Source organism: Melanerpes formicivorus, unplaced genomic scaffold, assembly GCF_026170545.1.
Source record: "Melanerpes formicivorus ecotype bairdi unplaced genomic scaffold, bMelFor1.0.p_v2 SCAF_20, whole genome shotgun sequence".
NCBI lineage: Eukaryota > Metazoa > Chordata > Aves > Piciformes > Picidae > Melanerpes > Melanerpes formicivorus.
Genome location: NW_027142372.1, coordinates 4267822 through 4295203, shown reverse-complemented (window position 1 = coordinate 4295203; position 27382 = coordinate 4267822). Strand labels below are relative to the sequence as shown.

Here is a 27382-nt window from a genome sequence, read left to right as displayed (position 1 = left end):
TCACAAATATGTGAAATGTATTGCATACTTTGAAGTCTGTAGAGGTCTGTCCCTGGACAAAATAAAATGTAATATATAAAGAGTTTATAGAATTGTAGGAGCAAGGGAAGGAATTTGTGCTGAGAGCAAAACCTCCAAGTCAGTAAATGTCTGACCATTCAAAACAAGAAGAATCATTGTAAGTGCTTCATACACCCTGACACATCCATTCTTATATTAGATGATCTCTGTAGCCCTTTGTACCCATTGTGGCAAACTGCCAGAAAAAGGCATACTTTAGCTGCTCCTCATTAAGAAAAGACATCTGAAGAAAATTTCTGAGAACTAGACTTTCAGCTGTATTTCTTCTACATTTTCATGTCCTTAAAAAAGAATTTTTATTGCCACCAAAGAATCTTCAGCACAAATATCCCCAGGCTTGAAAGCACGTATGGAAAGCACTGTTTGCTGATAATTTGTAAAGTTTTGTGAAAATTTTAGAGCACATTTTATGTACAGAGAATGTACTCATCTGCCAGCAGAAAAAGGGCTCATGTCTGAACTGCCAACAGCAATAGACTGCGCATGTGTCAGGAAGGGTTTGTCAACTGCTCCCTTCTTTTAATTTGCATGGTTAGTACTGTGAGGTTTATGCAAGGCAGCTCTCAGGGGAGGGGACTGAAAGTTCTTTGAAGTCCTTTGTGGTGGCTGTCTAATCTGGAGAAGAGGATTACTTTCTTTCTGCCAGAAGCACATGACAGTTTGGTAATTAATGAGCATCATAAAGTTCTCTTTTTCTATTAGATACCCATTAGTAAACCTGGGATGGTTGTCGTTTTGGACAAAACCATGCACATCCTGATTTTATCCCAACATCAAAGGGGATCTCCTACTGTCTGATGCTGAATGCTCTAATTGTGTTTGCGTTCGATGGAGTTGGTGCAGAATGCATCTGAAACTAGTCTTGGCATAAACTGTAGGTCCTGTGATTGGACACACAGCCTGAGCCTTCCCAGAGCTAACAGCTTAAATGAGTGGTGGGTTTCTCTATTATTTTAAACATACTGCTCTCTTCCTCTCCTGTCTGTCTGTTTATGCTATTTGTTTTCCTTTGAGAATACAGGAATTAACATACTTTCCACATCCATACCATGCTGAAAATAGGAAAGCACTGTGTTGGGCTATTTCCCTTTCCCCTTTTGATATAGTATTACAAAAAGTCTTTCTTTAGGATTTAAGAGTATTTCAGGTATTAAAGCTCTCTTGGGTTGTCTTTTTCACATCATTCTGAAAGTACAGAATGGTTTCCTGCTCTTTATATTTGGCTCTTTTATACTGAAACAGTTGAAAAGTCCTAGTCTGTAGACTTTTTCTTTTTGAGAAAATGTCACCCTTTCTTCCAAAGGGTCCAGTTTCTGAATGCAGTGTAGTTTCTTCAACTGCATTTAATCTCCTTTAGAAATAAGAAGAATGGCTAAGCAGCCTGTTTTATATATTCTGAATTTAAGATTTTTGAAGGTCAGATGCTCATCCTATACTAGAAATCTATGCCAAATACAGAGAGGAAAGAGCTCAAGGATATGCAGGCACTTTTTCTGTAAGTGAGGTTGGACCAGAAAGCTCCACTGTAATGAAATGTGATGGCTTCAGAAGGACTGTACAGTTGTAAAGCCAAAAGAGAAATACACATACTTAAGATTCCTAGTGTTGTGTTTTCTCTTATATTATCTTTTTAATAGGGATATATCTGTATTATTTTTAATATGTGATGGGGACAGAATTCTTGCTTAGGATTTCTCTGGACGCTTTACATTGTGAGTGTTAGTAGCAGCAAACAAAGTATTATTAAGTTTTACACCTCATGTGGGGAAAATGTTCTAGTATTGTTACAAAGCAAATGTACACATCTTCAGTATAAAATGCATAAAATAAAGCCAAATGGCTTTAGCTAGCCCAAAATGCTTAGCACAATCAGAGATACTCTGCTGTATGGGTGGAAAAGAAACTGGTGGGGGAAAAAAAAAGAGAGAGGTATGATCTGCTGTTATAGTAAAACTGGAGTAGAGAAACTGAAATACTTTTGCAATGTAAGTGTTCCTTCCTCACTAAAATCACTGGGAAGATGAACTGAGGTAAATAATGAATCAGTGAAACAGAAAGTGTTGGGTTTTTTCCCAGATGATATCTTAAATCTTTAAAACATGATCAAATAATAAATATAATTATTATATTTGTCATATGTAGGGTCTGGCCTTTCAGTTGTGATTCTCTGAGACATTTATTCCCTTAGGAAATGAAAGTGATGAGTACTATCATTGAAGATACAAAACCACTGGTAAATATAATCACTATATTATCTCTTGTTTCAAATTGGAACTGGTCAGAAAATTTACTGTGGAACAACTTTTCATTTGCAATCCATATAAATGTTTCACTTTTGAAAATTTTCTGTGTTTAAAAAAATTGGAGCAGGATTCTTTGTATTTTTTGAATAGAACCTCTTCACCTTGCATAGAAACATTTTAGCCCATTGTTTAAAATTAAGAAGGCAAACTGTGCTTTGTAATAGAGAAAGACTAAAAATCAGAATAATCAGTTTCAACCCAATAATCAGTTTCAATCCTTTAGTTGCAGAAGTGAAAGTTAGGATGACCGGGCTATTTTGTGGTCCTTGCAAAATCAGTCTCTCTTGCCACTTTGTACACAAAAGATCATTCCATATTTGCTTCTGAGGTCAGTAGCTTACATTTGTAATTGACTCTAGTTACAAGATACAGGTGTGTTCCACAGTGTAGCCTCTGGCAACCAGTATTATTGCATGGATGGGGCTGGGAAAGCCAAAGCCTATGTAGAATTGAGGCTAGCAAGGGCTGTGAAGGGTGAGAAGAAGGGCTTCTTGCAAGCATATTGGCAGGCGTATTGGCATTCAGCGTATTGCTGCTGAATGAGGCAGTGGGCCTGTTGACAGAGGACACAGAGAAGGACAAGGTGTTCTGTGTCCTCTTTGGCTCAGTCTTTACTGGCAAGACCAGCCTTCAACAATCCCAGATTCCTGAGTCCAGTGAGAAAGTCTGAAGCAACGAAGACTCACCTCAGTAGAAGAGTGTCAGGTTAGGTAACACTTGAAGGAACTGAATGTACACAAGTCATTAGGAGAGGATAAGATACACTCACAAGGGAGCTGGCTGATATGACTGTGAGACCACATTCAATTACCTCTGAAAGGTCATGACTACTGGGGGAGGTTCCTGAAGCCTGACATAAGGCAAATGTGACTCATATCTTCAAGGCAGGGTAAAGGAGGATCTGAGAAATTACAGGGCAGGCAGCTTCACCTCAGTCCCAGGGAAGCAAACAATCCTGGAAACCATTTCCAAGCATGCTAAGGACAGACCCTTACTGACAAAGTATAGAAGTACAGTCTAGACGAGAGGACAGGGAGGTGGACTGAAAACTGTCCGAACTGCTGGGCTCAGAGTCTTGTGACCAGCAGTATGAAGTCCAGTTAGAGCCCAGTCACCAGTGAACCAATACAGGAGACAAATACTGTTTAACATTTCCATTAATGACTAGGATGAGGCTATGTTATCTTTTAGGCTATTAATCCTGTTTGACTTAAGACTGATATATTTAAACTCCTTAACTATTTGCCAGGGTGCTGTAACTCTGAGTTTATGTTTCAATTGTGTGAAAGATTTGTTATTAAAATACAAGTCTTTGTAGTAAAAAGAATATAAAATTTTAAAACAAAAGTTCCATTATCCATCTCATTGGTTTGTGCAACAGAAGAGAATCTGGGGAGACCCATAGGGTATTCAGCGATAATCCAACAGCAGGGATAGAGATTTATGCTGATTTGTCAAATTTTAAATCCAGTTTTATTAATGCCTTTCCACTCTCAATAGGAAATACTCAGAACATATGAGGAAACTATCCTATGAAACAAGATTTTACTTTAATAATGTAAATATTTTTGTACAGCTACTCAGACAAAGAGAATGAATTGTACCTCATGGGTCTCTTGAAATTGGTATGGAGACTCCAGACCAACTCAGTGGCTTAGCTGAACACAGTGCAGGAATTTTCTTCCTCTTCTCCATGGGGACAGTACTAATTGAACTTCTTCAATTGGTCTCAAATGGTCATGATCTACTTATTCTTTTAATGGTAGATAGTTTAAGAATTGCTGTACAGCATACTGCTCTCTAACAGTGACCAAAAGCAGATGCCTGAGGAAGAGTATAATAATATCACAATACTTCCACTCAATCATCTCTTGGTCTCTAGCAAGCTGTTATTCAAGGAATTCTTGAGTTTCAGATGGCTTGTATGTATTTAGGAAATGTCAGTGGATTTCCTTTTATCTTGTTTTGCCCAAATCTTCCTTGAGCCTATGGAAGTTAAGATACTCCCAGTGTTTAGTTGGTTAGGAATATCGTAGTACTAGAGATGACATAGCTGTTCATTCACATTTTTTGTTTTGGAGGTTGATGGGAATGGTTGGTCTGGTTGCTGAACAGTGCCATTCCTGGCTGCGTAAGAGGACTGAAGAGCGAAGCCCCTAAGATCAGAGCAGCTAGAAAAGCTTTTATTGATACAGGTTTTTTTACGCTATTGAAACTTTCCATGGTGATATTGTCTGTCCTTGCAGAAATAGAAAATACACCTTAAAGCATTGCACAGCAGCCACAAGTACACATGCAGGAACTGGCTTAACACAAATGTAACTAACACATTGACTGCGTTTGCTATGATGACAACGGTGTGCTGTCTCAGGCTGTTATACATGTTCACTTGAGCCTTGTTCAGCTTAGCAGCAATTTGTTCTCTCTGATCTCCTAGATGTTTTGCTGTGTGTAGTATGTAGGAGTATTATTTTTGTGTTGTTGTTTTGTTTTTTTTTAATCATGTCTCCCTTTGAGAGCAGAGGGAAAAGGAATATTGTCTTACACTCTGTTCCGGGAGTGGAACACATCTCACCCAGCTTTAGCTGCCTACATTATTTTCACTTGATCTAGTCACCCAGTCTCTCCTTATAGCCAAGGGAGGGGAACAGACCTATTTTAAATGTCTATATTAAAAAAAAAAAAAAAAAAAAATCATGTCCTGATAGGTACTTTTAGAAAGTTGTTTGTCTCAATATATACATAAAAGATAGGTCACATGAACAGCCCATTACTCTCCATTGACTGTAGAGGGATATGAATTCTACCTAGTGTGTTTTCAGGAGTTTGTTTATATTCTTAAAAATCTATATTTGCTTGAAATAAATAAGAAAGTGGGCTATTAGTGCATGAAGGTTGTATTAGCCTCAGTGATTCAACCCACTGCCTCAAAATATTCATGGAGTCCCATAGGGAAAGATTCCCTTAAAATGCTGCAATGCAGTCTCACAAGTGAGGACAGCAGGTAATGCTGTGAGGAAGTACAGGGTGGGTGGTTAATGTGCAAGAGGTCTTTTTCTTGCCTGGCCTTCTGCTGACAGAACAGAAAGCCTGCTATGATGCACCCTGCCTTTGTAGGGCACTGGCAGAAATGCTGCCTTGGTTATACATGGTTTGGCACTAGTTCAAAACCACCATGGCAAAATTACTGAATGCCAGGAGAAGAATTGGGGGCTTGTTAGTTTTATGCAAATCCCAGAATTCCTGTAGCTTCTGTCATGTATTTGAAAATACACAATGCAAAAGAACATGGAGTGTGGAGCAGAGCAGCAAAATGGATCTCCATGGGTTATCTTCACTTCATTCAAACAAGTGCAGGCTATCTGAATGCAATAATTATGTCATTAATGCCATAAGAAAATGTTGCAGAAGTACAGTGAAGAGGCCTCATATACGGAACACAAATTAGATCAGTGTGCAACATACTGGGTACATGCAAAGTCTTGTAACACAGTTAATGGTAAAAGAAAATCAGAGAAGTATAAATTAAGTTTTCTAAGAATTTACTTGGTCATCATGGGGTAGAGAGGATGATCAAGCAACTTCCACTCCTCACTGTGGGCTGCCATTTCATCAGAAGTGACTTTACACAAGCAGTATGCTCTGTGCATAAGGTCTGACTGGTCTTATTCTCTTCTCATGCCTGTTATTTTTCCATACTATTTTCTTAGAAAGAAAAGCAACAGCAAGGTACAAAATGAAAAGTGAAAACAAAAATCCAGCTTCTTGTAGTTTAAAAGAATTCTGCCAACACTGAGCAAGCAGCAGTAGAGTGGAGTGGAGGAGCTCAGCTGGCTTATCTGACAGTAGACATTTGCTTTAATGCAACACATTTCTTTTGTCTTCATGCAATGAGTAGTCTAGAATGGATATGAAAAGTAATAGGGAATTGTATGATTTAATGGTGACCCTCAGTGCCATGCTTTGTTGTCTGCAACCTGTGTTGTCTGTGTTGTCAGCTGTCAGGAGTGGGGCTCTCATCAGTCATCAAAGCATTTAGCAGAGTTTACAGTCTGCTATTTACATTACTGGCCAGTACTTTACTCTCCTGAATACAGTTTAACTATTCCGCCACCCCTGTGATGAGTATTCTTTTCGGCAGCAGCAGTCCTCACAGCCTTGGAACATTGTTTTTGGATACAAACATAACAGAAGTTATTAGAACACAAGATCAAAGGAGGTGTCCCACTGTCTTCCTTTCAATGCTCCCATTGTATTTGTATGCTGAAGACTGCTAGAGAGTTAGAACCAGAGAAGGGGGAGAAGGGGGAGGAAACCTTTGTACAAAGGTACTTGTCACTGAGAGAAGCCCATAAAAGATGATGTGAGAAAAGACACCAGGTGGAGTATAAACCATCCTTATTGTTAAGAAATGCAAATAAAAACCTTCTCCTATATTAAAACTTTCTTACTTGTCATTTCTTGGATGCTAAAGGAAAGGTTCTGATTATTGAAGTCATGGCACTATTTTTTGCTTTGCTTCTTTTCTTTTTATGTGTAGCATACTGTACATGATGTTGGCAAAAGTTAGATTTCCTCTTTCTCTGCTTATTGTTAGAGTTGTTAGCAAATTTCATCTCAGCAAAATATACACTGGAAAAAACCCTCAGAAAAATCAGACTTTAATATATCTCAAGGATTGCCTTTTTTATGAAGGACATCCACAGTATTTTGGATTGGTAAATAAACTGCAAGTTCATTTCATTTGGATAGAAACTGTGTTTTCTGTGGGAAAACTTTGATCAAAATAAAACTCCTGTATGTTCTTTGAATTCTTTCTGGTTGATCGGCAGTCAGATTCCAAGCAAACAGATTCTAGACCCAACACAAAATCTACTGACGAAAGCCAGTTGCATCTAAATTGCTGTGAGAGTTCTGGTCCAGTTTCCTTGGCTTTAGGGAGATACACAGAAGCAAGAGTTCTCACTTGGTTTTAGGCAACATGTTTTTTTCACCTTTCCACTTTTCTGATGAGCTCAAGTCTGGATTATTGAATTGGCTATGCAAACTCTATACATCTTTGAGAGAAAAGTTGCAAGACAAAACAGGTGACAATTAGCAGATCATAACAACAAAGCATTTCTAACAGCAAAGTCTTCCAGCTGTACCAAAACTCAGTCCTTCATTGAAGGCAGCTGCTGATGTGGACTTGCAGAGTAATAAAGTGAGAACAAAGATTAACCTGGCATGAGCATATATGTCTTTATCATTGTAGAGTCTTCTGATTTAAGACTTCTTGGTTTCATTTCCCCGAATACAATGCAAAGAAGTTGTGATACTACCTGAAAAAGAGTATTTTAAGTAGACAGTACAAACCTAGGTGTCTCCTGATGGTCGTTGTCGGAAGCAGCTTATCTGTTGAATCATCACTTGTCACCCTGAACTACCAGTCCTTAAGCCCAACAGCTATCTCTGTATGATGGGTTTTCTTGGCTTTGAAGAGTTGTAAAAGGGGAAAATACTTTGATGATGGAAACTATTATCTGCTGGAGTATAGAGATATAGTGTTTGAACAGTGCAGAATTATGAGTCTTGCCAGGGTTTTCTCCATCTGATCATCACAGGCTCTCAAAAGAAATGCGTGGATAATATTGAAGAAGGCCTGGAAAATTTTCTCATGGTACCTAAGCATATGCAATATCTGGCATGGTTACTCAGAAGGCTAAGTGATGTAGTGGATGTGTTCATTTGTGATAGACATCTTTCTGCTGCACAGACACTGTTTGGACTTGCTGATCAGTCTCTCTTCCCCTTAAGGTCAGGGCAGTTGCTGACATCCTAAAAAAAAACCCCAAACCACCACCACCAACAAAATAAAAGACAAAACCACAAAGAAAACCTGTGAAGCAAGTAGGTTTGGAGTTGAAAGGATGCCACGGTGCAGACTCATGCCAAAGCTTTGAGGCAATAAGCCAAGGCTGCAAAGTTGCTAAAGCTAGTAGCTGCTGACGTGCCAGATTGCGAAAATGCCTAAGGCAAAAGTGCTGGAAAAACTGCCAAGACCATAGGTACCAAAGACAAAGACCCAAAAGCTGAAACAGTATCTTGTGACAGGCATCCCATTTGTGTGTGTTGGGAATGAGCTATCAAAGCACTTGTATGGTCACCAAAACGAAATTTAATCGCTATTAAAAGGATCAGTCATACTTCTGAGATGAGGATTGTGACCCTAAATTCATCAGCAGGATAGTAATTGAAGCAATTGTTGAAGAGGTATCATTGCTGTGGGCAGTTCTTTGATGAAGGAGTAAAAGGGGAGTGGTTGGAAGGTGGTTGAAATGGAGGTTAAGTGTGGTTTGTGACCCTCTGTGATTTTGAGAGCAACAGGGTTCAAAATTCTGTATCACTTGGATCCTGAAAATATTAAGAGTTCATCCATATTTCAAGTTGTCTCTGACAATGGTGCTGAGAGTACCGTAAGAATCTTTAGAAACATACAGTTAAATGTTTTTCCTTTCACAACTAAGCAGCCTTTTCTTGAAACACTTTGTAAAATATGGACATAGATTATTTTATTCGGAGGAGGAGCAGCAGCACTGTTTCCACTTTACTGCCTCCATGTGCACAATTTTTTGAGAATTATGTATTTTTTTCCACTTTAAAAAGCAGTTCAACTCTCACTTCTGATGGAGGTAGTCTGGCATGACCTGCATGCCACTTCCAGGTGGAAGCACCCATCTGAGACCTTGGGAGGCCAGTGCCAGACTTCTTTCACCTTCAGCTGGATGGGAACATGGCAGGAGCAGGGAAGAAAAGGAAGGAGATAAAGCTTAAGAACTGGAAAGGAGTATCCTACCACTTACCCTGTTAGCCAGACAGGAAGGTCAGTGTGATTCTTTTATCTGTCATATGTTTGCTCTCCTACTCCTACATGTAGGAAAGAGCAGCCTGCAGAGGAGTTGCATCACTGTCATCCTGGCTCAGCAGAGTCCCACTCTGCCATGTGTGTCAGTGATTCTGGCACGAGGCTTATGTGCTGTGCAGGGCTGGGCCTTCTCTATTGGCTGTATGGACTCTTTGAGGTCTCTTCCGACCTTGGGTGATTCTGTGACTTTCTGAGTGTGTCAGTGAAGCCTGCATAACAAGGAGCTATTTATCACAGTATCACAGTATCACTTAGGTTGGAAAGGACCTCGGGGATCATCGAGTCCAACCTATCAACACAGACCCCATGACTAGACCATGGCACCAAGTGCCACGTCCAATCTCCCCTTGAACGCCTCCAGGGTCGATGTTTGCTGTGATAAGATGTGTCTGTAGGGCTGTGTTTTATGTGATCTTTGACTAAATTTACTAGTATAAAGCCACTTACTCCATTAGTGTGTAGTGTAGGATGCTCTACCCTGGACTCTCAACAACTGGTTTTAAGACACTTGTTTTCATGCAGCCTTATACCATGTTTGGTTATCTTTAGGTACACATTGAATCTGAACTTTTTGCAAGGCTGTTTTACTTTACCATACACTAGGCTAGCATTCCACAGATAATATGGATTCCACTGTTCCATAGATAATATGCAAACACAGAATGAAACTAGACATGTTGTTTTGGCTGATATCATTGCATAGAAGTATTCCACTCTGTCAGGACATCAGAACAACCTTCACTGGTACACACAGGATTCTTCTCAATCTAAGTGCTATTTTAAGTATTGTCATTAATTTTACTATACTTTTGAATATTGAAAATTAATTCCCATAGTGATCTTATTCACTTGTTCCTTGGCTAAGATACATTTAATTCCTATCATTGACTAGCTTCTAGAATATCAAAGTTCAAAAGAGTTTTGCACCCTCTGAAAAGTAAAGTGTAGTCAGCACTAACGAAAGGGCAATGAATAATATTCTACGTCATGGCTTTCAAACTTAAAGAATTCCACTGGGGTCACTGGGTTGAATTAGAGACCCTTTAATCATTAGTACACTTTTATGAATGGTGTACTTTACTCTGATATTTTACTAGACGTCACTACTTAACACACTTCTGGCTCCATGGAAGGAAAAACAAAAGGCTTTGTGTGCTTCAAGGTCCCTGTAGCTTTGAACATCATTATAATTCTACTGAGTCAAATCCTGAGGTCCCTCTCTAGTTGTTACACCACACTAAATACTCCTGAAATACACTGGGATTTGTATGAGGAAAAACATGCTAAGAATCTGAAGATTTGGCCCTTTAAGAATATCTTAAACTTTCAGTCTCCCAGGTGGAGAAAGAAATAGGTGCAGTTGTGGTTCCTACTCAGTGTAATATAACCAGCTTCTATTGCAGTCATGAATCTGATGGTACATGGAGTCAGTTACTGACATTTGGGATTCTTTTGTCAGATTTGGTCTCCTGTGAAAACTTTTGTTTTGCAGGGTACGTCATTGCCTGTTATAAAAAAGGGCTTGCTCCAAACTCTCACAAACGTTGCATATATGAAAGGGATACTGCACAACAGTGACCGTGTTACAAATGCAAGTCCCTTCTCTCCATAACGGAGACACAAGTGGACCTCTGTAATCCACTGTGAAAGCAAGGGCTTCTTCCTGCAGTTGCTTGTTCAGACCTTCTGAACTCATGACATTTTATGGCCTTGTTTTGCTCCCAAGAGCTGAATGATGTGGGCAACAAAATAAATTACTAAATCCATCCCATTTGGGGGGCACTTGCAGTAAGGTGTTCTCTTTTTCTGGTAACCAGTAAAGGTAAGTGATAACCCAAATAAAACATCTTCTGGTGAAGTTAAAAAAGGGTACTTGAGGAGAAAATAAAATGAGTATTACCATTTTGAAATTCTTAATATACATCAGGGTATTTAAAAGTTTTCACAGTCTAGGTGAGGCTCATGCCCCAAGTAGCCACTTCAAAAAAGTCACTTTCTTCCCCCCTTTCTCCTCCCCAAAACAAGGCAATCTTCAAAGGAACAAATGTGTCACTTTAAATACACAACATAAAAAATGGGCCAGATAAATTATTAAAAAACATAGAAAAGAGAATTCACAAAGATGCACTTTATTAGCTATTTGACAGGCAATTGATGCCATTGCAATGGCTGCATTTCACAAACATGTCTTTTATTTGCTAGACAATTAAATAGTTGAAATAACGTGAGAAATGACTTAGCAGTCATCCAAAGAACAATTTGGCTTTAAATGGTTCATTTAATGGCTTTCCACTGGCTGTGCTGTGCAGTCCTTTCATACCAGACCCTTGCTACATCCATGTGCTTTGGAATTCCTTCTGAAAATGAGCTCTAAGCCTGACCCTCCTCTCCCCATCCCAATTCCCTGCAGAAGTGTTACTACATATGCTTTGAATCTTTTTTTTTCAGATGAGTTCCCAAGTCTAACTCCTTCCTCTATGTGCTTGAAATGTATGGATTTGAAAGCACAGATGTGGCCTTGAAGTTTTTGGACCAGGCCCATCTGGGTCAATCCCTACATAGTTTGACTGGTAGTTTCTTGAGTAAAATTCTCAGAAGCCTTCATTTTTTTTTTTTCTTGTTCTCAATCTACTATGCACTCCCTTTTATCTCTCCTAGTTGAACTACAGGGATCTCAAGGGAGATGTGATTTTCATAAACAGAAAAATAATGACCAGCCAAAGGATGGAAACAAATTTTTAATGACTGTGAGAACTGTCTTTATGAAAGAGCAACTTTCATTTTAGTTTATTCTGTATGTGAAAAATACATCATTCATAAACCAGTGGAGGGGCGATTCTTTTACATCTCAGCGACTCCATTCATAATTAAAAAAAAAAAAAAAAAAAAACAAAAACCAAAACACCAAAACCCCAAAACGCTGATAGAGATTTTGTCCTCCTGCTGCCAATATTTTGAGTCGCTGAGAGAGGGTTCTGGATCTGACCCTGAGAACTGCATTTTGGCATTCATTTCAGTGGGATCACTGCGTGCGCAGAGATGCCCATGAAAACAGTTTGCAGGACTAAATCAATAGAACAACTGCTTTTCCAGACGCGCTGCCTCCCTTTGCAGGCAAGACACTGCTGAGGGACGCGCCGGGCTCCGGAGCGCCTCATCACGGCTCCGAGAACCAGGGGCGGTGGCAGGCGGTTTGCCCAGCGCCCACACCCCTTCTGCATCCCGACGGGGCGGCCGAGCGGCAGATCCGGAGCCCGGGCCCGGAGGGAGACCGGCCAGCCCATGTGTCCGCCAATAAAGGGGGCGGCCCCCGCGGGCGCGCAAAAGGCACTCGGCAGCTCGGCTGCCCGCGGGGGTCTGCGCAAAGCGGGGCGGCCCCGGGCCGAGCCGACCAGGACGGGGCAGGGTCTACTGGCGGCAGCGACAGCCCGGGCCGGGAGCCGGCGGCAGCGCGGAGCTCCGCGGGCGGGCAAGGTGGGGGCCAGGACGGCGGGGGGTGGGGGGGTGGTAGTGCGGCGCATTGTCTGTCCGGGGCTGCGCAGGGAGCCTAGCTGACCGTGCCTGGTTCCTGGCTGGAAGTGAAACGCGCCCCGGCTGCTCCTTTTTCTTTCTTTTTTTTTTTTTTTTTTTTCTTTCTCTCTCTGTTTTTTTTTTTTTTTTTTCCCTGACCCTCCAAAAGGCTCCCTCGCCCCTTTCATCTGCCGCCGCGGCCCAATGGGAAGGCGGAGGCTGCCTGCAAGTGGTCTAATCTCAATGAGGTGTCAATCATGTTCCCCGGTGGGTGAAGTAAGGTCTTTTGTAACCGCCTCTGTCTTTGGGAAAGAGAGGAGAGAGGAGGAAGACTGGAGCGGAGAGGGGGACGCCAGACCGTGCTGCAGGAGAGGAACTGAGATTTGATCTCGCTTGTGCGTTCGCAGGGAGAAGCGGAGCACATGGATTTCTAAACACGCTGGGATTTTATGTATCTACAAAAATAACAAGCGAATCTGACCCTTCTGAAAACAGTCAAATGAATCGTAATTGCAGATCAATGCAGAGAGATGGGGAAACTTCACTCGAAACATGGTTAGTTCCTTTCACTTGCTACTTCCTTAGCCCCTTCCCCTTACTCGGAATTTACTCGGTGTGTTGCTGTGATTTTATATCGGTGTTTAATGATCTCCCTTTATTATTTCCCCCACATACTCTCCTCCGGATCTGCCTAGCTGCCGTTTGTAAACCCAGAGAAAGTCCAGAAGGTAGGGATGGCTCCTTATTGCTAGTAACTTTGAACGCCTTGCCCCGGTCCGGGTGGCTCTCCCCATATCCCTGCCCTCTCCCCTGAACTTTCCGCCGCGCTTTGCGCCCTGCCTGCCCGCCCCAGTCCCGTCCCGGCTCCAACCCCGGCCTCGGCTCCAGCTCTGGCCGCGGGGCTGGCCACGGGGGCCGGACGGGCTCTGCGGGCGGTTCAGCGGCAGCATTGTCTTCTCTTTTCTAGGTGATAGTTTTGCGGTGAACGCCTCTCTGGCTCGCAAAGGGCTGGAGGACTGGATGGTGAAGCAGAAATACTCCGGGGGCGGCAGCAGCGGAGGCAGCAGCTCGGGACTCCAGCAGGGCTGCCAGCACCGGGCTCTTTGCAGGATCTCCAGCACCAGGGTATGTCAGCTTCCTCGCTGCCCCCACCCCCTAGCCCCTATCTCCACCCCGCCCCTTCTTTTTGAAATGGGGAAAACCAAAGTCTCTTTCTACATCCCTCTCTCCCTCCCAAGGGTCGGTTGTTTAAAGGTCGGGCTTTCTTTGCCCTAATGCTGCTCCAAGGGCTGCCCCGTGGGTGGTTTTCTTCAGTCGTTTGATGAAGTTAGGAGCTGGAGCGCAAACTTGGTACTGGTGTAAAAGCCAGAGGAGTAAGTGGACCTGTCTACTAGTGTTTGGGCAGTACGGTTAGAACAAAATCCCTCACAAACGGGAGGAAACAGAATCTGGGAGAAGCCCAGCGCCCTGCCAGTGTATGTGAGCTTGTGAACCCCGATTTGTGCACAATTTTGGCAGAGGAATTCAGGAAAAGAGAAGTCTCTGAAGAGTGTATTGTTATTTATTTGTTCTTTGCTGATAATGCATGGCTGACTTTCTCCATAGGAGTTACTGCACGTGTCAGTTCTCTTGGCTGTTACCACATCAGTCACTTTCCACCCTTTTCTCCAGACCTCTCTTGTAAAGCTGGCCTGGAGAAAACGTCTAAGTTGCTTTTTTTAAAAAATTATTTATTAAAAAAAAAAAAAAAAATTATTACATGTTGTCTCTTTAAACAAAAAGGCATCATGGGAGGTAAACAAACAACAGTTCTTAGATATGATCCTCATAGTGCTTAAAGGTATGATCTAGAGCTTATTGGTGTTTACTGAAAGACTCCCATTAACTTCCCTGAGCTTTGGATCAAGCCCTGAAAGCTTCATCTGTGGAAAAGTAACCTGAGAGATGGAGAGATTGGAATCTGTGCTTCCCAGCGAGGAATGTGACTCTGAAAGCACAGAGGAGGGCCACCAAACCTCCTGCAGGCTCTTCATATTGTTAACCACCAGTTTTATTGTCTGAAGCCTGATCTTCTTGTGTCTCAGAAAAATTAACTCGGCTGTGCATAGTATTTCATTTTAGGCGGGGTGTTAAAGTGCGTGTAGGATGTATAGTATGGAAAAAGCTAATGATGATCTTTTAGATTCTACCAGTGCTATATGTGGAGGAGCGTAAATTGTTTGGGAGTCACTAGAAGTAAAGTGAATGGGGTAAGATATTGATGTGTTTACAATTATGAGTGTAGTCACTTCATGTTCAACTTGCAAATATGGTTGGTTGAAGTGATTTTTATTGTGCTTGACTTAGAGACAATGCCTTCAAAGAAAGAAGTTCTCATAAATACTGGTATATACATGTATAACACATGCATAAACACATGTGCTTTTAAGTAATTTTTTATTATCCTCATTTTTGTAAGTCAGGCTTTTGAGGTATGTTCTGCCTTTCACATGTGTATTTTCTAAGAAAGAATCTCAACTCATCAAACTAAGCATAGATTTAAAACACAGGAGTTAAAGGTCAGAAACTCTGACTTCAGCTTTGTGAAAGGTGTTCTCCTCCAAAGACAGTTTGCTTTTTGAAAAGGAAAAAAAAGATTGTCAAAGATACTTTGCTGTACATGAAACTCTTCAGTCTTCAGTTCAATGAGGTCTGCTCAGCTGCAATAATAGTGGACCAGTATTTCTCTTCTTACTCAAGGTGTTGTACTCGCGATAGCACAGCAATTAGCAAGGTATTAACTAAAAATTAGTCTACAGTTTTAGTACATTACAAAACTAAGTAGGTTAAAGTATGCTTAAAAACTCTGTTCCCATGAGGCTTTTTACTGTCATCCTGGTAGAGCCATTTCTTTCTAAATGTTTGAGAAATATATGCAATTTATTGCTTGATACATCTGTATGCATATATAGCCTGCTAATTGATTTACTTTAATTGTCATCCTGTCACAAGCACACTGTGACAGCTACATTAAAGTCCCTTTAAAATATGAACTTTTGGTAATATGGAAGGATGCATTTCTAATCCTAGATTAGAACCAGATGTGCCATATGTACAGTGTTTTTGACAAGCATTATGGAGTCACAGCTATTGGCTCCATAACTGAGATTGCATGACTGTTTCTTTTCTGAGACCTCTTTGATCTCTTGTATAATTATACAAAGACATAAAGTGAGTTGTAGTCTAACCTCTTGGCTCTTCCTTCACCTCAAGATGTAGAAATACTACTCACTTCTAATGGTTAGTCAGATGGGACCGTGTGGGACAGTTGTGTATTCCTCAATAATGTAGTACTGTTGCACTTGAATTGACCAAGGGCTCTTCTTACTACTTTGTAATTCCTCCTAAAATGTTCATTGAGCTTACAAGGCTCTGCAGAATGGTATTTGTTGTGTCACAACTGAAACTTTGGCTTCTTCTAGGAATCCTTAACCAAAGTTTCATTGCTAGTGGTTTCATTAGTATGTAGACCTGTTGATGGGAGAGTAGTCAGCTGCTTCTAAGTCTGAAACATCAAAGATTTGAATAATTTTGATTTGAATTTGAAAGCAATAGGGAAATTTTACTTACATTGCTCTATGTAAGTAAAAAATGGTGTCTAGGTTGTAGTTGAAAGGCTGTTTTCCCCAAGAACAGAGACTGAATTCTTTTGCAGAAGTTAGTCATCCAGAGAAAATGACACTGAAGTTCAGGGGGATTCATGCAGCGTTCTACAAGAGGAATGAGTGACAAATACAGGAAAGCGATAACATTTCATCTGTGTTACTCTCTAGAATGACTGAATTTACAATAGTTGTGGAGGGGAGGTCTTTATGTCAGCTCACCTAAGAGGCATTTGGTGTGAGGAGGGTTCAAGAGTGTATCACCTCTTCTCTTCCTGAAGTTTTGAGAGTTTCTTGATTAAAGCAGACTTCATTCAGCTGACATGTTGTCTGTGTCATGTCCTGTCCATCCATGTCTCCTCCCTCCGTTTGTCTGGAAGAGCAGTGATAGTGTCTACTTCTTGCCAAATGCATCAGTCATCTGAGAAGGATCTCATACGTAATAGTTGGGTGAAAGCATAAGCCAGTGGAAGGGGAATGTATCTGAAATAAGCGCTTCAGGTGTGTGTACAACTTTCTGTTCTGAGCTAAGAGCTGTGATCTCATTAAACCATTGCCACCTGCCCAGCAGGGGCTGCTCTACTCTAAATGTTGTAATTACTGTGGAGGCTGAAGATTGGGCTGCAGTCTTCCACATCATGTAGAATTAGACAAAGAAGGAATTCCACTGCATCCATGAACAGTGTGAAGTCTGGAGTAATCTTCTGGTTTCAAAGTTAATTGAAACCACTGGGGGCTGTAAATCTGTTAGAGCAACTGAATACTTCTGCTGATGCTTTATGAATAAGACAACTTGAGCACAGAAAGATTTTCTGATGCTCTGGATTCTCTTGTGTAATTCTCAAGTTTAAATTTATTCAGTGTGTTTACTTTCACAAACTAGTTTGAAGATCAACCTTGTCTGCAAATACACTTTTGCTTATTTATTTAACGGACAATTAGTTCAATGCTAGAGGGAGAAATAGTAAGTATCACATTTGCTTAATTCAGTTTACTGTTACCTTCAAAACCAAGGGAGTTTTTCCTAGTTTCATTGAGATCCATGCTCAGAACTGGGAAAAAAAAAGTCAAATTTTTAATTAAATTTCAAAACAGCTCACAGGGAGCCAAGTTGTAAGTAATCATTTTAGGTGAAATAGAGAAGCCTTTAGCTTACCACTTCTATTGGGCTCTTTGGTGATAGAGATCCTTATGTTCATCCCTAATTGATGTTAATTAGCATTGAGTATCTGGTCTAGGAATAATACAGTATGAAATGAGGAAGCACATCACGGCTTCAGAGGTGGGGCTCATTCTCCATTTGTTCTGTGCCTGTAACTGCCAGTGACATTAATGGGCATTCCTTGAATGGCTGAGAGGAGACTACACAAGTGTTAGCTTCACTGCTCCTCTAGCATTATCTTCCTGAAATTATTTTTCTTTAAAAAGCCCTTCCCAATACCCCACTGTTAAATTTACTTGTGCATGTACACATACACAGCCTTATGGAGAACGCAGCTGGGTAGGTTACTTATCCAAAATGAAAATGATAAACAGAAAAGGGACGTTTTATAGTGATAGGTATATGCTATGGCTTAAAGTTGGGTGAAGTGGAAGATTGAATTGTGGTGTCTCATGGGCCGAATAATGTCTGAAAGACTTCTTCCTTACTGATACGGTGACAAGAGCAATTAAAATTTCCTTGGGTGCTATCTTGTGTGACTACTTGAAGTGATCTTTTAAATGGAAACATTTTCACGTCAGTATTGTATAGATAATTATTTGTATTGACTCTCAGGATTAGAAGAAGGAGCAGGCTCAGCAATGCTAGATATTTTTAGTCATAGCAGTGTATTTTGATACACAAAATAATGTGTATGGCGTTTAATTTGTGGAAATTTACATTGAAGGAGAGAGAAGCAGAATCTGATTTAGTGTTGAAATTTGTTGCCAACAAACCACGATAATTTAATTAGTGGTGCATATAGTATATCTTGACAGCTCTGGTTGGGGAAAATTATAATATGAATATTAACAATCAAAGACTCTCTGAAAGTATTAATGCCATGGTGATGAGATTAGTGAATTGGCCAATGCTGTAGCAGAAAGCTGGATTCCAAGGGAATTATCCTTGAATGATACCAGTTGGTGCAATTAAAAGCCACAATTCAGTTGCCATATGGAAAGTGTTAGGCATCCTTAGATGGTTTCAAAGCAATGTGCCGGAGGTTAAACTGACATATGAAGAAATGCATAAATTAAATATTTCGTGTTATGAAATTTAAGGTTGACTTTGCTTGAGCCATATGGAGGAGGTGGATGGAAGACAGTCTGTATTTCATCAGGGCTTGTTTTATAGGTGTTTCAGATTTAATGTGGCGCACTTTTAATTTGGCATGTTGATGAGAAAGCTGAATGGCTCGTGAGGTTTCTGTAAACAATCTCATTAACATTTTTTGATCTCTGACAACCCCCTTTCTCCCACCTCCTCTAAAGTGGAGTTTCTTAAGTTGATGTTTGTAAGAAGGAAGCATATTCTCTGTAGGAGCTGGGTGATGTCCTCATCTAAGTGATATCTAAGTGATAGTCCCTCTTGGCTTTGTGTAACCTTTTTCTCTTCAGAATGAGGTGGTCGTGGTTGTGGAATATGTTTTCTTCTGTAAACTGGAATGAAAAGTAACAATGCTATATTGTATTCTATGATGACTTAAATGTAAATAATGTAGCCCAGACTTTTACACTTAAACTTTGGTTATAACAAGAAAGACATTTTTAGCGCATGGCTGCCGACATAGGGGAATGTTCTTACAGCAGCGTTCATTAACAGAAGCATTTTTCTGTAGGTTTTGTGAGATCTGTAATAACACCCAGGAGGAGCTTGGTAAGTGGCTATTTCTAGGCATCCTTCAGAAGAAGATGGTAGTTGACTTTTATGGTTTCTTTTGAATTGCGTTATGAAAAGAGGAAAGAGAAGTCTCTTGAGTATTGCAACTTTGTAAGAGTTTTTCCAAAGTTGGGGAAATAATTGTTTGATGATGATATTTAAATCAAAATGGAACATTGCTCCCTGTGCTGCAGATGTTGGCCTTTATAGAAATCCTTGTGGATGAATTTTGCTTTGTGCATATCAGCATCAAAACCTGGTTGGAAAGTAAATGATAGATGTTGAAATGTACAAAATACAAAGTTATTTTTTGTAACTAAACTACTTTTCTAGTTAATATACTAGTTACTTGGAATACTTTGGAGTTTTCAGACTATGTGGTATTTATAGATATCTTTTAATGGAAAATGAGGTATAGTTTTAGTTCAAAAATTGATGTGAAAAAATGGTCAAATAGACTTTCTCTGTGAATTTATTTAGTCATATCTGCCAACACTGGCAGCAAAACTAAGCTTGTATTTACTCCTACAGAGTAACTACAGCTATGGGAGATTGAGCCGGACTGTATTCCCTTCAAGAATTATTAACCAAGTTCCAAATGCAAAACCTTCATTGTCTGATTTTTGAGCCAGCAAAGTGTTTGTGTTGGAATATGTAATGACATTTGTCTTACAGTGGTGGAACGCCAGTGGTGTTAGCTGTGGTGAAAGGACTGTGTTGGCGCAGATATTTTTATTATTGCATAACTTAAGAGAGAGGGAAATTACTTTTGTAGGTTCAACTATTGCTGTCCTGGTCTCTCTGCAAGAGTACAGCTATGCAATGCATTTGATTTTTCTAAACATCTGGATTTATTGTCATCAGAGCAATATAGCATTCATTTTGTCTTGTAATTTGCAGTATACTGATGACACTTCTGAACATGTGAGACCTCCTTTTTGAGATGCAAAGTCCTGTGTAGTTACATGTCTTGCAAATAAATTGCTGTCACATAACCACAAGTCCATTGTTGAAGGACTAGTCCGTTGGCTTGCCAAGGAAGTTGGTATTTCAGAGGCTTATATCTGTAAGTGTTCAGATAGTTTTCTTAATGCCTGTGTGTGTGCATCTTACATGACCAGGGCCCATCATATGTATGAAATGTTTCTGTTACAGTCATATGGAACCTACTCATTTAAGGAAGGGAATTGTGAAATTTTTTGTTGGGAGGTTCTCTAACAGCTGTGAAATTGAGTACCACTGGTTTTGTTGGTGTGGTGTGGCCTGTTGTATATTATAGGGTAATAAATGATCCTATTTTAGTTCGTAAAACTTTTGGTGGGAAAAATCTTTTTACTGTCAGAAGACCATTCTATGGTCACAGGAGACTGAAACGCCATCAGGGCATGAGAAGCTCCTCAGTGGCCAAGAAGAGCCTTGTAGAAATACACCTAAAGGGTTCTTCCACACTAACCCTCAGGAGGGATAACAAGAGACCCTGTGGTTCCCTGGTTCAAACCGAGGTCTCTGCCAAACGTTCATGAGGAGTTGTTCCTTCAATCTGAAGCTGTTGTTAATAAGTTTTAGTGCTTGTGAATGTGAACGTGACTTGTCAGGCAAGCAACTTTTCTGCTTTTTTGTCAAAGCTCTGATAGTTTGATAATTTTCTCCAATACCCTTTCTCAATCTGAAAATTCACTGGAACTTTGAAATTCATCAAGATGACTGTGAAAGTGTGTCTTATACCTTGAAAAGTGCCATCTACCAGTCTTGCATTTGATGTAATGGATTTGGATTTAAATGCAGCCTCAGTGGCATTGGTCCCTTTGCAGTGAGAATGTGAGATCCTTCCTTAAAATGTGGGAGGAGATCACTTAAGTTTTGAGCAAAATTTGCAGCAGAGAACTTCTAATGTGCCTGGAATTTTCAGCCATGTATCCTTGGACTTCAAACTAGCAAATGCAAGCAGGGTATGTTGCTTTAGCTCAGGATTGGCATGTGGTCAGAGCAGTCTCTGCACTGTCCATCCGGAGAAATACTTTGTTTTGCAATTAGGGTGGAATTTAATGCATTTGGGGGCATTACTGTGGGAGCTTTAGAGGGATTAAGTATATTGAGGTTACTATTAAAGTATAACATTGTGATTCAAAATCTGTGAAAGAAAATCATGCATGGGTGTTTGATCTTGGGGTGCAGCCACACATGCTGTGAGGCATAAAATAAGGGGGTAGACTCAGTAGGGAAGTGACAGAACAAAGTACTGTCTTGCAGGAGAAATGGGATTTGGGAGCAGCTTCAAATCTTTTGATCCATACTCTGAGCGAATGATGAGTGGTACGGAGGTGACAGATTTGTCTTAGGGGGGGAAGAGGAATGGTGGGTAGTGTGTCACATTGCCCTTTGAGATAGTTTGCTGTCTGATTCCCCAAAGAATTAGTAGTGGTAGGTAAGGACTAAGCTGCTTCCTGTCCTATGATAAAAATCTTTTATAATTCCAGGACAGTGAGTTTCAAGAGAGTTAGGTAAAGAAGGTAGTGACTGTGAAGCTAAGCCTTATGCCTTAAATGCATATAAAGAACAAATGCATGTTTGGTGGAGTGGGAATTTTGTCTGAGCATAAGAGTGCCCCAGTCTTGAGCTCACAGAGTAACAAGCAGTCTCTGTATTGCATAAGATGCTGCGGTTAAGCCTGTATCGGTGTTTCTGTTATAAACTACTCTTTTTTTTGGAAACAATAAATAGTAATTTTGCTTGTGAACTTTCCAAGTCTCTCTCTGTTCACACAGTGTACGTGTGTATAAACTACAGACACTCCTTCCCCTATAAAGAGAGAACATCACAGTCTAGCAAACAGAGTATCTGTCATTCCAGCTGAGCAAAGGTCTAAGGCAATAACCCAAAATATCCTGGAAGAAATTCTAAAAAGCATTGAAGAAATCAATCGTCTGATCCTAGAGGAAGGTCTTTGATGTAATCCTGGTAAGTTTATACTGGGAGCCTGCCTATTTCTTTATGGTCAGCCCTAGACTTTCTATATGAAAAGTAGATCAAATAATTTCACATGCTCCTGCTTTAAAAAAAAAAATATGGTTGATAGTTTGTAAAGCATACACACTGTTTAAATGTAGATTGTGGCTTTTAGCTGAAGCCCAGGTGGGCAGGAAAGGCTTTTCAAAACAAGTACTTACAGGAAAATAAATAATACTTTGATATTTTTCCCATGGAAAAACTGTGCCTCATTTAGCCATCCCAAATATTTAATTTTATTTTGAGGATAAACTTCATAGGTTATCTCAGTTTTATTTATGCAAAACTTACGTGCAAGATCTTGTTCCTGATGTGCATGTGTGTGTAAAAGGAGTTGTGCATAAATTTCTTTTAAAGGTGTATTTGTACCTAACTCGGTACAGTTAGGTGAGTCTGGTTTTATAATCTTGAAAAATTCTGCAGTATTTCTCTGTTATGTTTTGATATGAAAGGCATGCTGTAATAGGGGAGAAACTTCTTGTTGCTTTCAGTACTTTCGTATCAAGTTCCCTGCCACGTCAGTGGAAGGCAAGAGAAGGTTCAAGTGGTGAGACCAGTAGTCATTTTTCTAGCAGCTTGTTGGTGGGATGGCAATGTATTTTCATCTGCAGATGCAGTTTATCTGATCATTTTATGACATGTTCACAAAAGTTATTCTCAGTTGTACTGCCACTTAAATTCCCATTTGTAATTAGCAATGTAATTTTGCAGATAGGTTTTAAAACTCATGTTTTGAGAGGTTATTGCCATGGCACTGCTTAATACCCATTAAAATATCACATTTTTATTGTATGAAAGCATTTTTTATCTGCTTAGGTTGGTTTGTTAAAATGTTGCAGCACCATCTCATTTTTTTTTCCCCTCTTCCTCCTCCCACCTTCTCTAAGACTGTTTTTAATCATTTATTTATGACCAATAGGAAGCACAGAAAATCTTTAACTCTGGACTAATGCACAGCATAAAGAAGTAAATGAGATCTTTTTCTGCCTAAGCTATTGTACAAGGCTTTTCTTTGAAATGCAGAAGCTCTCAGACTAAGCAGTGGTGATGTGTAACAGAAAAGAAAGAAAAACCCCAGCATTTGGAAAGGAAGTGTTTTATTCACTGATGGTACATAGACTTCATTGGAATTTGATCATCAGCCTTACCAGGGCAGTCTTTTCCAGATGTGCTATTTGATTTCTCGTTTTAAAATGCAATTTAGAAACAAATAAATTTGGAACTATGTGATGGAAGTCGAAAGTAAGGTGCATTGAAGTAGCTCTGTGTCCTTGGACTTTTGCTGGTATCCAGGAGGCACTAGCTAGACCGCAGCATGCAGGTGTTGCCCGTTCTTAGTGAACATACATGTGCTATTTAAACACGGAACAAACCACTGCTAAAACAATTTATCGTTAATCTATGGCCACTTCTGATTTTTCTTCTATTTTGGAAAGACAGAAACTGAAGATACTGCAGTAGGAAGGACCTTAGATTTGGCAGTAAATTAGTAACAGACAATGGATAATGTCCTGTGGGAGTAGCAAAAAGGCTGTGAGGTCCCTTGTTAGTAATCTGACCCTCCTCATGAGGGTTTCTGATGACAACACCTCCTCAAAAGAAGAAACAGAATTTCAGCACCACTAGAGAAAACAGGAAAGCTTGTCAAATACAGAATGGGATGGTTAGATGAGGAAATGCTGATGTCATGCCTTTAGGGGTATGTTTTAAGCAAGGAAAGAGTCCTGACCTCCTGTATAGCCAGAGTAACAGCAGGAGCCCTATCCAAAGGCAGGGTGAGGCTTCCTACTTCCATACTCTCAATGGGCATGGGCTCTACTCAAAGTCTGTTGTTATTGCATATCAGTTCCAATACCCAGTAGTTTCAGGAATGGATTATTAGTTGTTCCTTCAGTTAGAAATATGTACAGGGACTCTCTTCTGAGAGGCATGCCTGTCTGAGGGACATGTCAGACCAAGGGGAGGATTTGGCTTTAAATTATGTTTGCACAGCTTACTGATGCCAGCATGCTGGGTGCTAATAGCAGGCTGGGCAGAGGGAAATAACTCAGCTGAAAAAGGAATCTTCTGATGTTCAGTCTCATCTGTCTGTAAAGGAGGTGGAAAATTAAGTGTGTGCTACCTAGACTTAGCCATCCACAGCCAAGAATCTTCCTTCTCATGATGATGGTGACTAGCAGTATTTTGTGTCATACCTGGCTGCATGCCAAACTATATTGTAAGCTTTATGCAATGCTGGTTTGCAGTGGCCCTTGTAGGGTGATGTCTTCCTTCTGTGTCAGTGATGCTTTGTTCAGGTGAAGCACCTTTTCTTCTGCTAAGTTGTGCTTACAGGAGGAGGCTTTACCCAAACTTCACATGCTTGTTGGAACTGCCTTCCCTTGTTGTACAGAGGGTGAAATGGAACAGTGTTTGCCACACAGCTTTTGACTGTATACTATTGTTAGGACACATTTTGGAATGAGTGATCTTTGTGGACTACAAAGGGTTATGCTGTTGAAGTTGCACAGGCACCAATCCACTGGCACACCACAGGTGATCTCAGAGTGAATGTTGTTTAAAGCGCCTGTCCCACGGTTCCACAAATGTGCTCTGACCAGAGGATGTTTTTCTAACTTCAAAGGGCTTCTCAGACTGGCTCGGTGCCTCACAGACTGAGTCCACAGTTCCTCTCTGCTCATGATGTGTTCTAACCATGTGTGATTTTTTTTTTTTTGTAATTTTTGGTATGTAATGTTTTCTTAAAGTGGCATTGACCTGTTCAACTGAAACTTGCTCTTAAGCTTGTAAACACAAACTTGTCGTGTGGGCAGTTTTCATCTTAAAATGATGTGTGTATTTTTTTCTTTAAGAGCAAGAATAGAGATCAAAAAGAGAAGTAATTTATAGGAAAAGAAGAAAAACAAAAAGAAACAAACTTACAGCAGCCCTTTGAGTTGCACCATCCAAAGACTTTTCCTTGAAGATCAAAGTGTGGGCCCTTTGCTGGCTGTAAGGAGAAGAGTTTATTTCCACCTCAGCACTGCTGGTGTTACAGTAGGTCACTTTGCCTCTAATGTGCCTCTGCACAAGAGATGTGCAAAAGGGGAGAGTGAGGCAAAAGGAGTAGAAAGTTGAAAGAAGCCAGGATACTTCACTGTGACCTGGTTTTATTTCTCTTTTTTCCTTCCCTCCCTCTTTAGCAATGTTATATTAAAATAAACTTTTAGGAACATGTTTGTATGTTTTACAATATTAAAGGTTTCCTTTTCTTCTGTAGTACTTTGTGGTATAGTTTCCTGAAGGGGATTATTTTCAGGTTAATACAAAATATAATGCTGGGAATTACAAATTGACGGAGTCTTTGTGGGCCAAGTTCTTTTACTTTTGAAGTACATTAACCTTCCATTAACTCTGCTGAGAGTAGGATTAGGCCCTGAAATATCTCCTGACATACACTGTGCTATGGTTGTGAATCTGTGAGGATCTCATGTTCCACTAAGTAAACTGCATTGGTGGGCACTGCTTTTTGCCATGTTTTTTCTAGTTTGAAGTTTTAAAATAATAACTTTTACTTTGCTTTGTTACTATTATGAATGTTTTTGAACATACTAAAAAACCCCAAACCAACAGTTTGCTTTCTTTGAATGAAACAATATCTTACAAGCTAGACCATGTTGCTTTGTTTGCTGTGTGATTGAAAAGGATCATCTGCTGTTGGAATAAAACATTATGCTGTGAATAGCCTGCCATAAAGAGTACATCTCAGCCGTGCAATGAAATGATGTTCCTCACGACTAATAGTACTGCAGTCTAGCACTTAATTATTAATCCAGCTCTCAGATTTAGCTTGATCCTAAGATCCTTGAACAGGCAAGATCCTGGAGAGGTTAGTGATGTTTAGAAGCTAGGCACTAATGGAAAACAACCTGTGCTGCCCTGCTATCCCATGGTTATCGACAGGAACCATCCCACCAGGTTTATTTTGGCTAGTTTTAAAGCAGGTGGTCAGGATGAATTCCTATGTTCAAAGTCACAGCTGCTGCTTTGAAACTGTGTAAGAAGGGCTTTGGTTTCTTAACACAAAATAACTGAGCTGCTGTTTGGTATTAGAGCATCATTATTCTGGGGAACGCACTCTTCACTTAAAAAATACCTTCTACATGGAAGTTGAAAATTTATACCTCATGATTCTAAGGGCAAAGACCTGAAGAGGTTTCTTGTTTGACTGATAATTAAGAATTCTTCATGGACTTGAGTAAACGGAATCAAAGTAGTATTAACACTTAATAGCAATATTAGAAACAGAGTTACTGCAGGAATGTCTTGTTTGTTGGTATTAAGTAACTTGGGGGGGTGGGGTGGAATTCAGTGGATTTTAGGGCAACTATAATTCTTTCTCTTTTACTGGGATGTCTTTGTGGCAGTTACCCCTAAAATGTTGTTTTCATCATTAAATCAATTAAAAAGAGCAAGTGGGCTTTATACCATCAGAGTAATGATGCTGTGATTAAGTGGAAGGAAATATTCCATTTCATTTCTCTCCTTGTAAAATTTTATTTTAAAATGAGCCTTCTTGGGTGACTTTTTCAGTAGCATTAGCAACAATGTCAGCAAGAATGGTGAATTTGTGTCGCTAGAAGCATAAAGAGAATTCATGGAGTTTGTGTTAAGCGTAGTATTTCTTTTTTATACATAAAAAAAGGATTCTATTCACTGTGGGGTTTTTTTCCTTCTTTTGTATTCCTTGCCACCTTATGATATTATAATGTTTTTTGCCTACTTTCAAAATTTCATAGAAATATATTTATAATAAATATATGTCATGTAAACCTTTCTCTAGTGTAAGAGAGAGGGTATTTTATGTAAGGTACACAGCAGGGGTTTTCTGGGCCTTCAGTCTCATATGATCCTGCCTCACAATAAATATATCAAACCAGAAAGAGCAAAATGCAATCCTCTCAGACTTGGGGAAAATATGCTCTTAAAGAAGATGAGGGAGGGCTGGTTAGAGGAGGACTGAAAAAAGCCAGTAGGCAGGGAATGTGTTTCTTCAGCTTATACAAACAGGTTTGGTAGTGGACAGAAGGGGCAA

At 40.1% G+C, this 27382-nt stretch overlaps 1 protein-coding gene across 2 annotated transcripts in view; it reads left to right on the top strand.

The window, feature by feature from the left end:
- The window catches only part of NKD1 (NKD inhibitor of WNT signaling pathway 1), a 147110-nt gene that overhangs the window by 20935 nt on the left and 98793 nt on the right, over nucleotides 1-27382 (top strand). The window contains exons 1-4 of one of the 2 annotated variants that reach the window (XM_068150546.1): nucleotides 12709-12762; nucleotides 13206-13353; nucleotides 13494-13526; nucleotides 13766-13923. In XM_068150546.1, coding sequence (XP_068006647.1) covers nucleotides 13329-13353; nucleotides 13494-13526; nucleotides 13766-13923 — 216 coding nt within the window. In that variant the 5' untranslated portion in view covers nucleotides 12709-12762; nucleotides 13206-13328. Of the gene's footprint in view, nucleotides 1-12708; nucleotides 12763-13205; nucleotides 13354-13493; nucleotides 13527-13765; nucleotides 13924-27382 lie in introns of those variants that run through there. The other variant, XM_068150547.1, reaches the window with a different exon arrangement.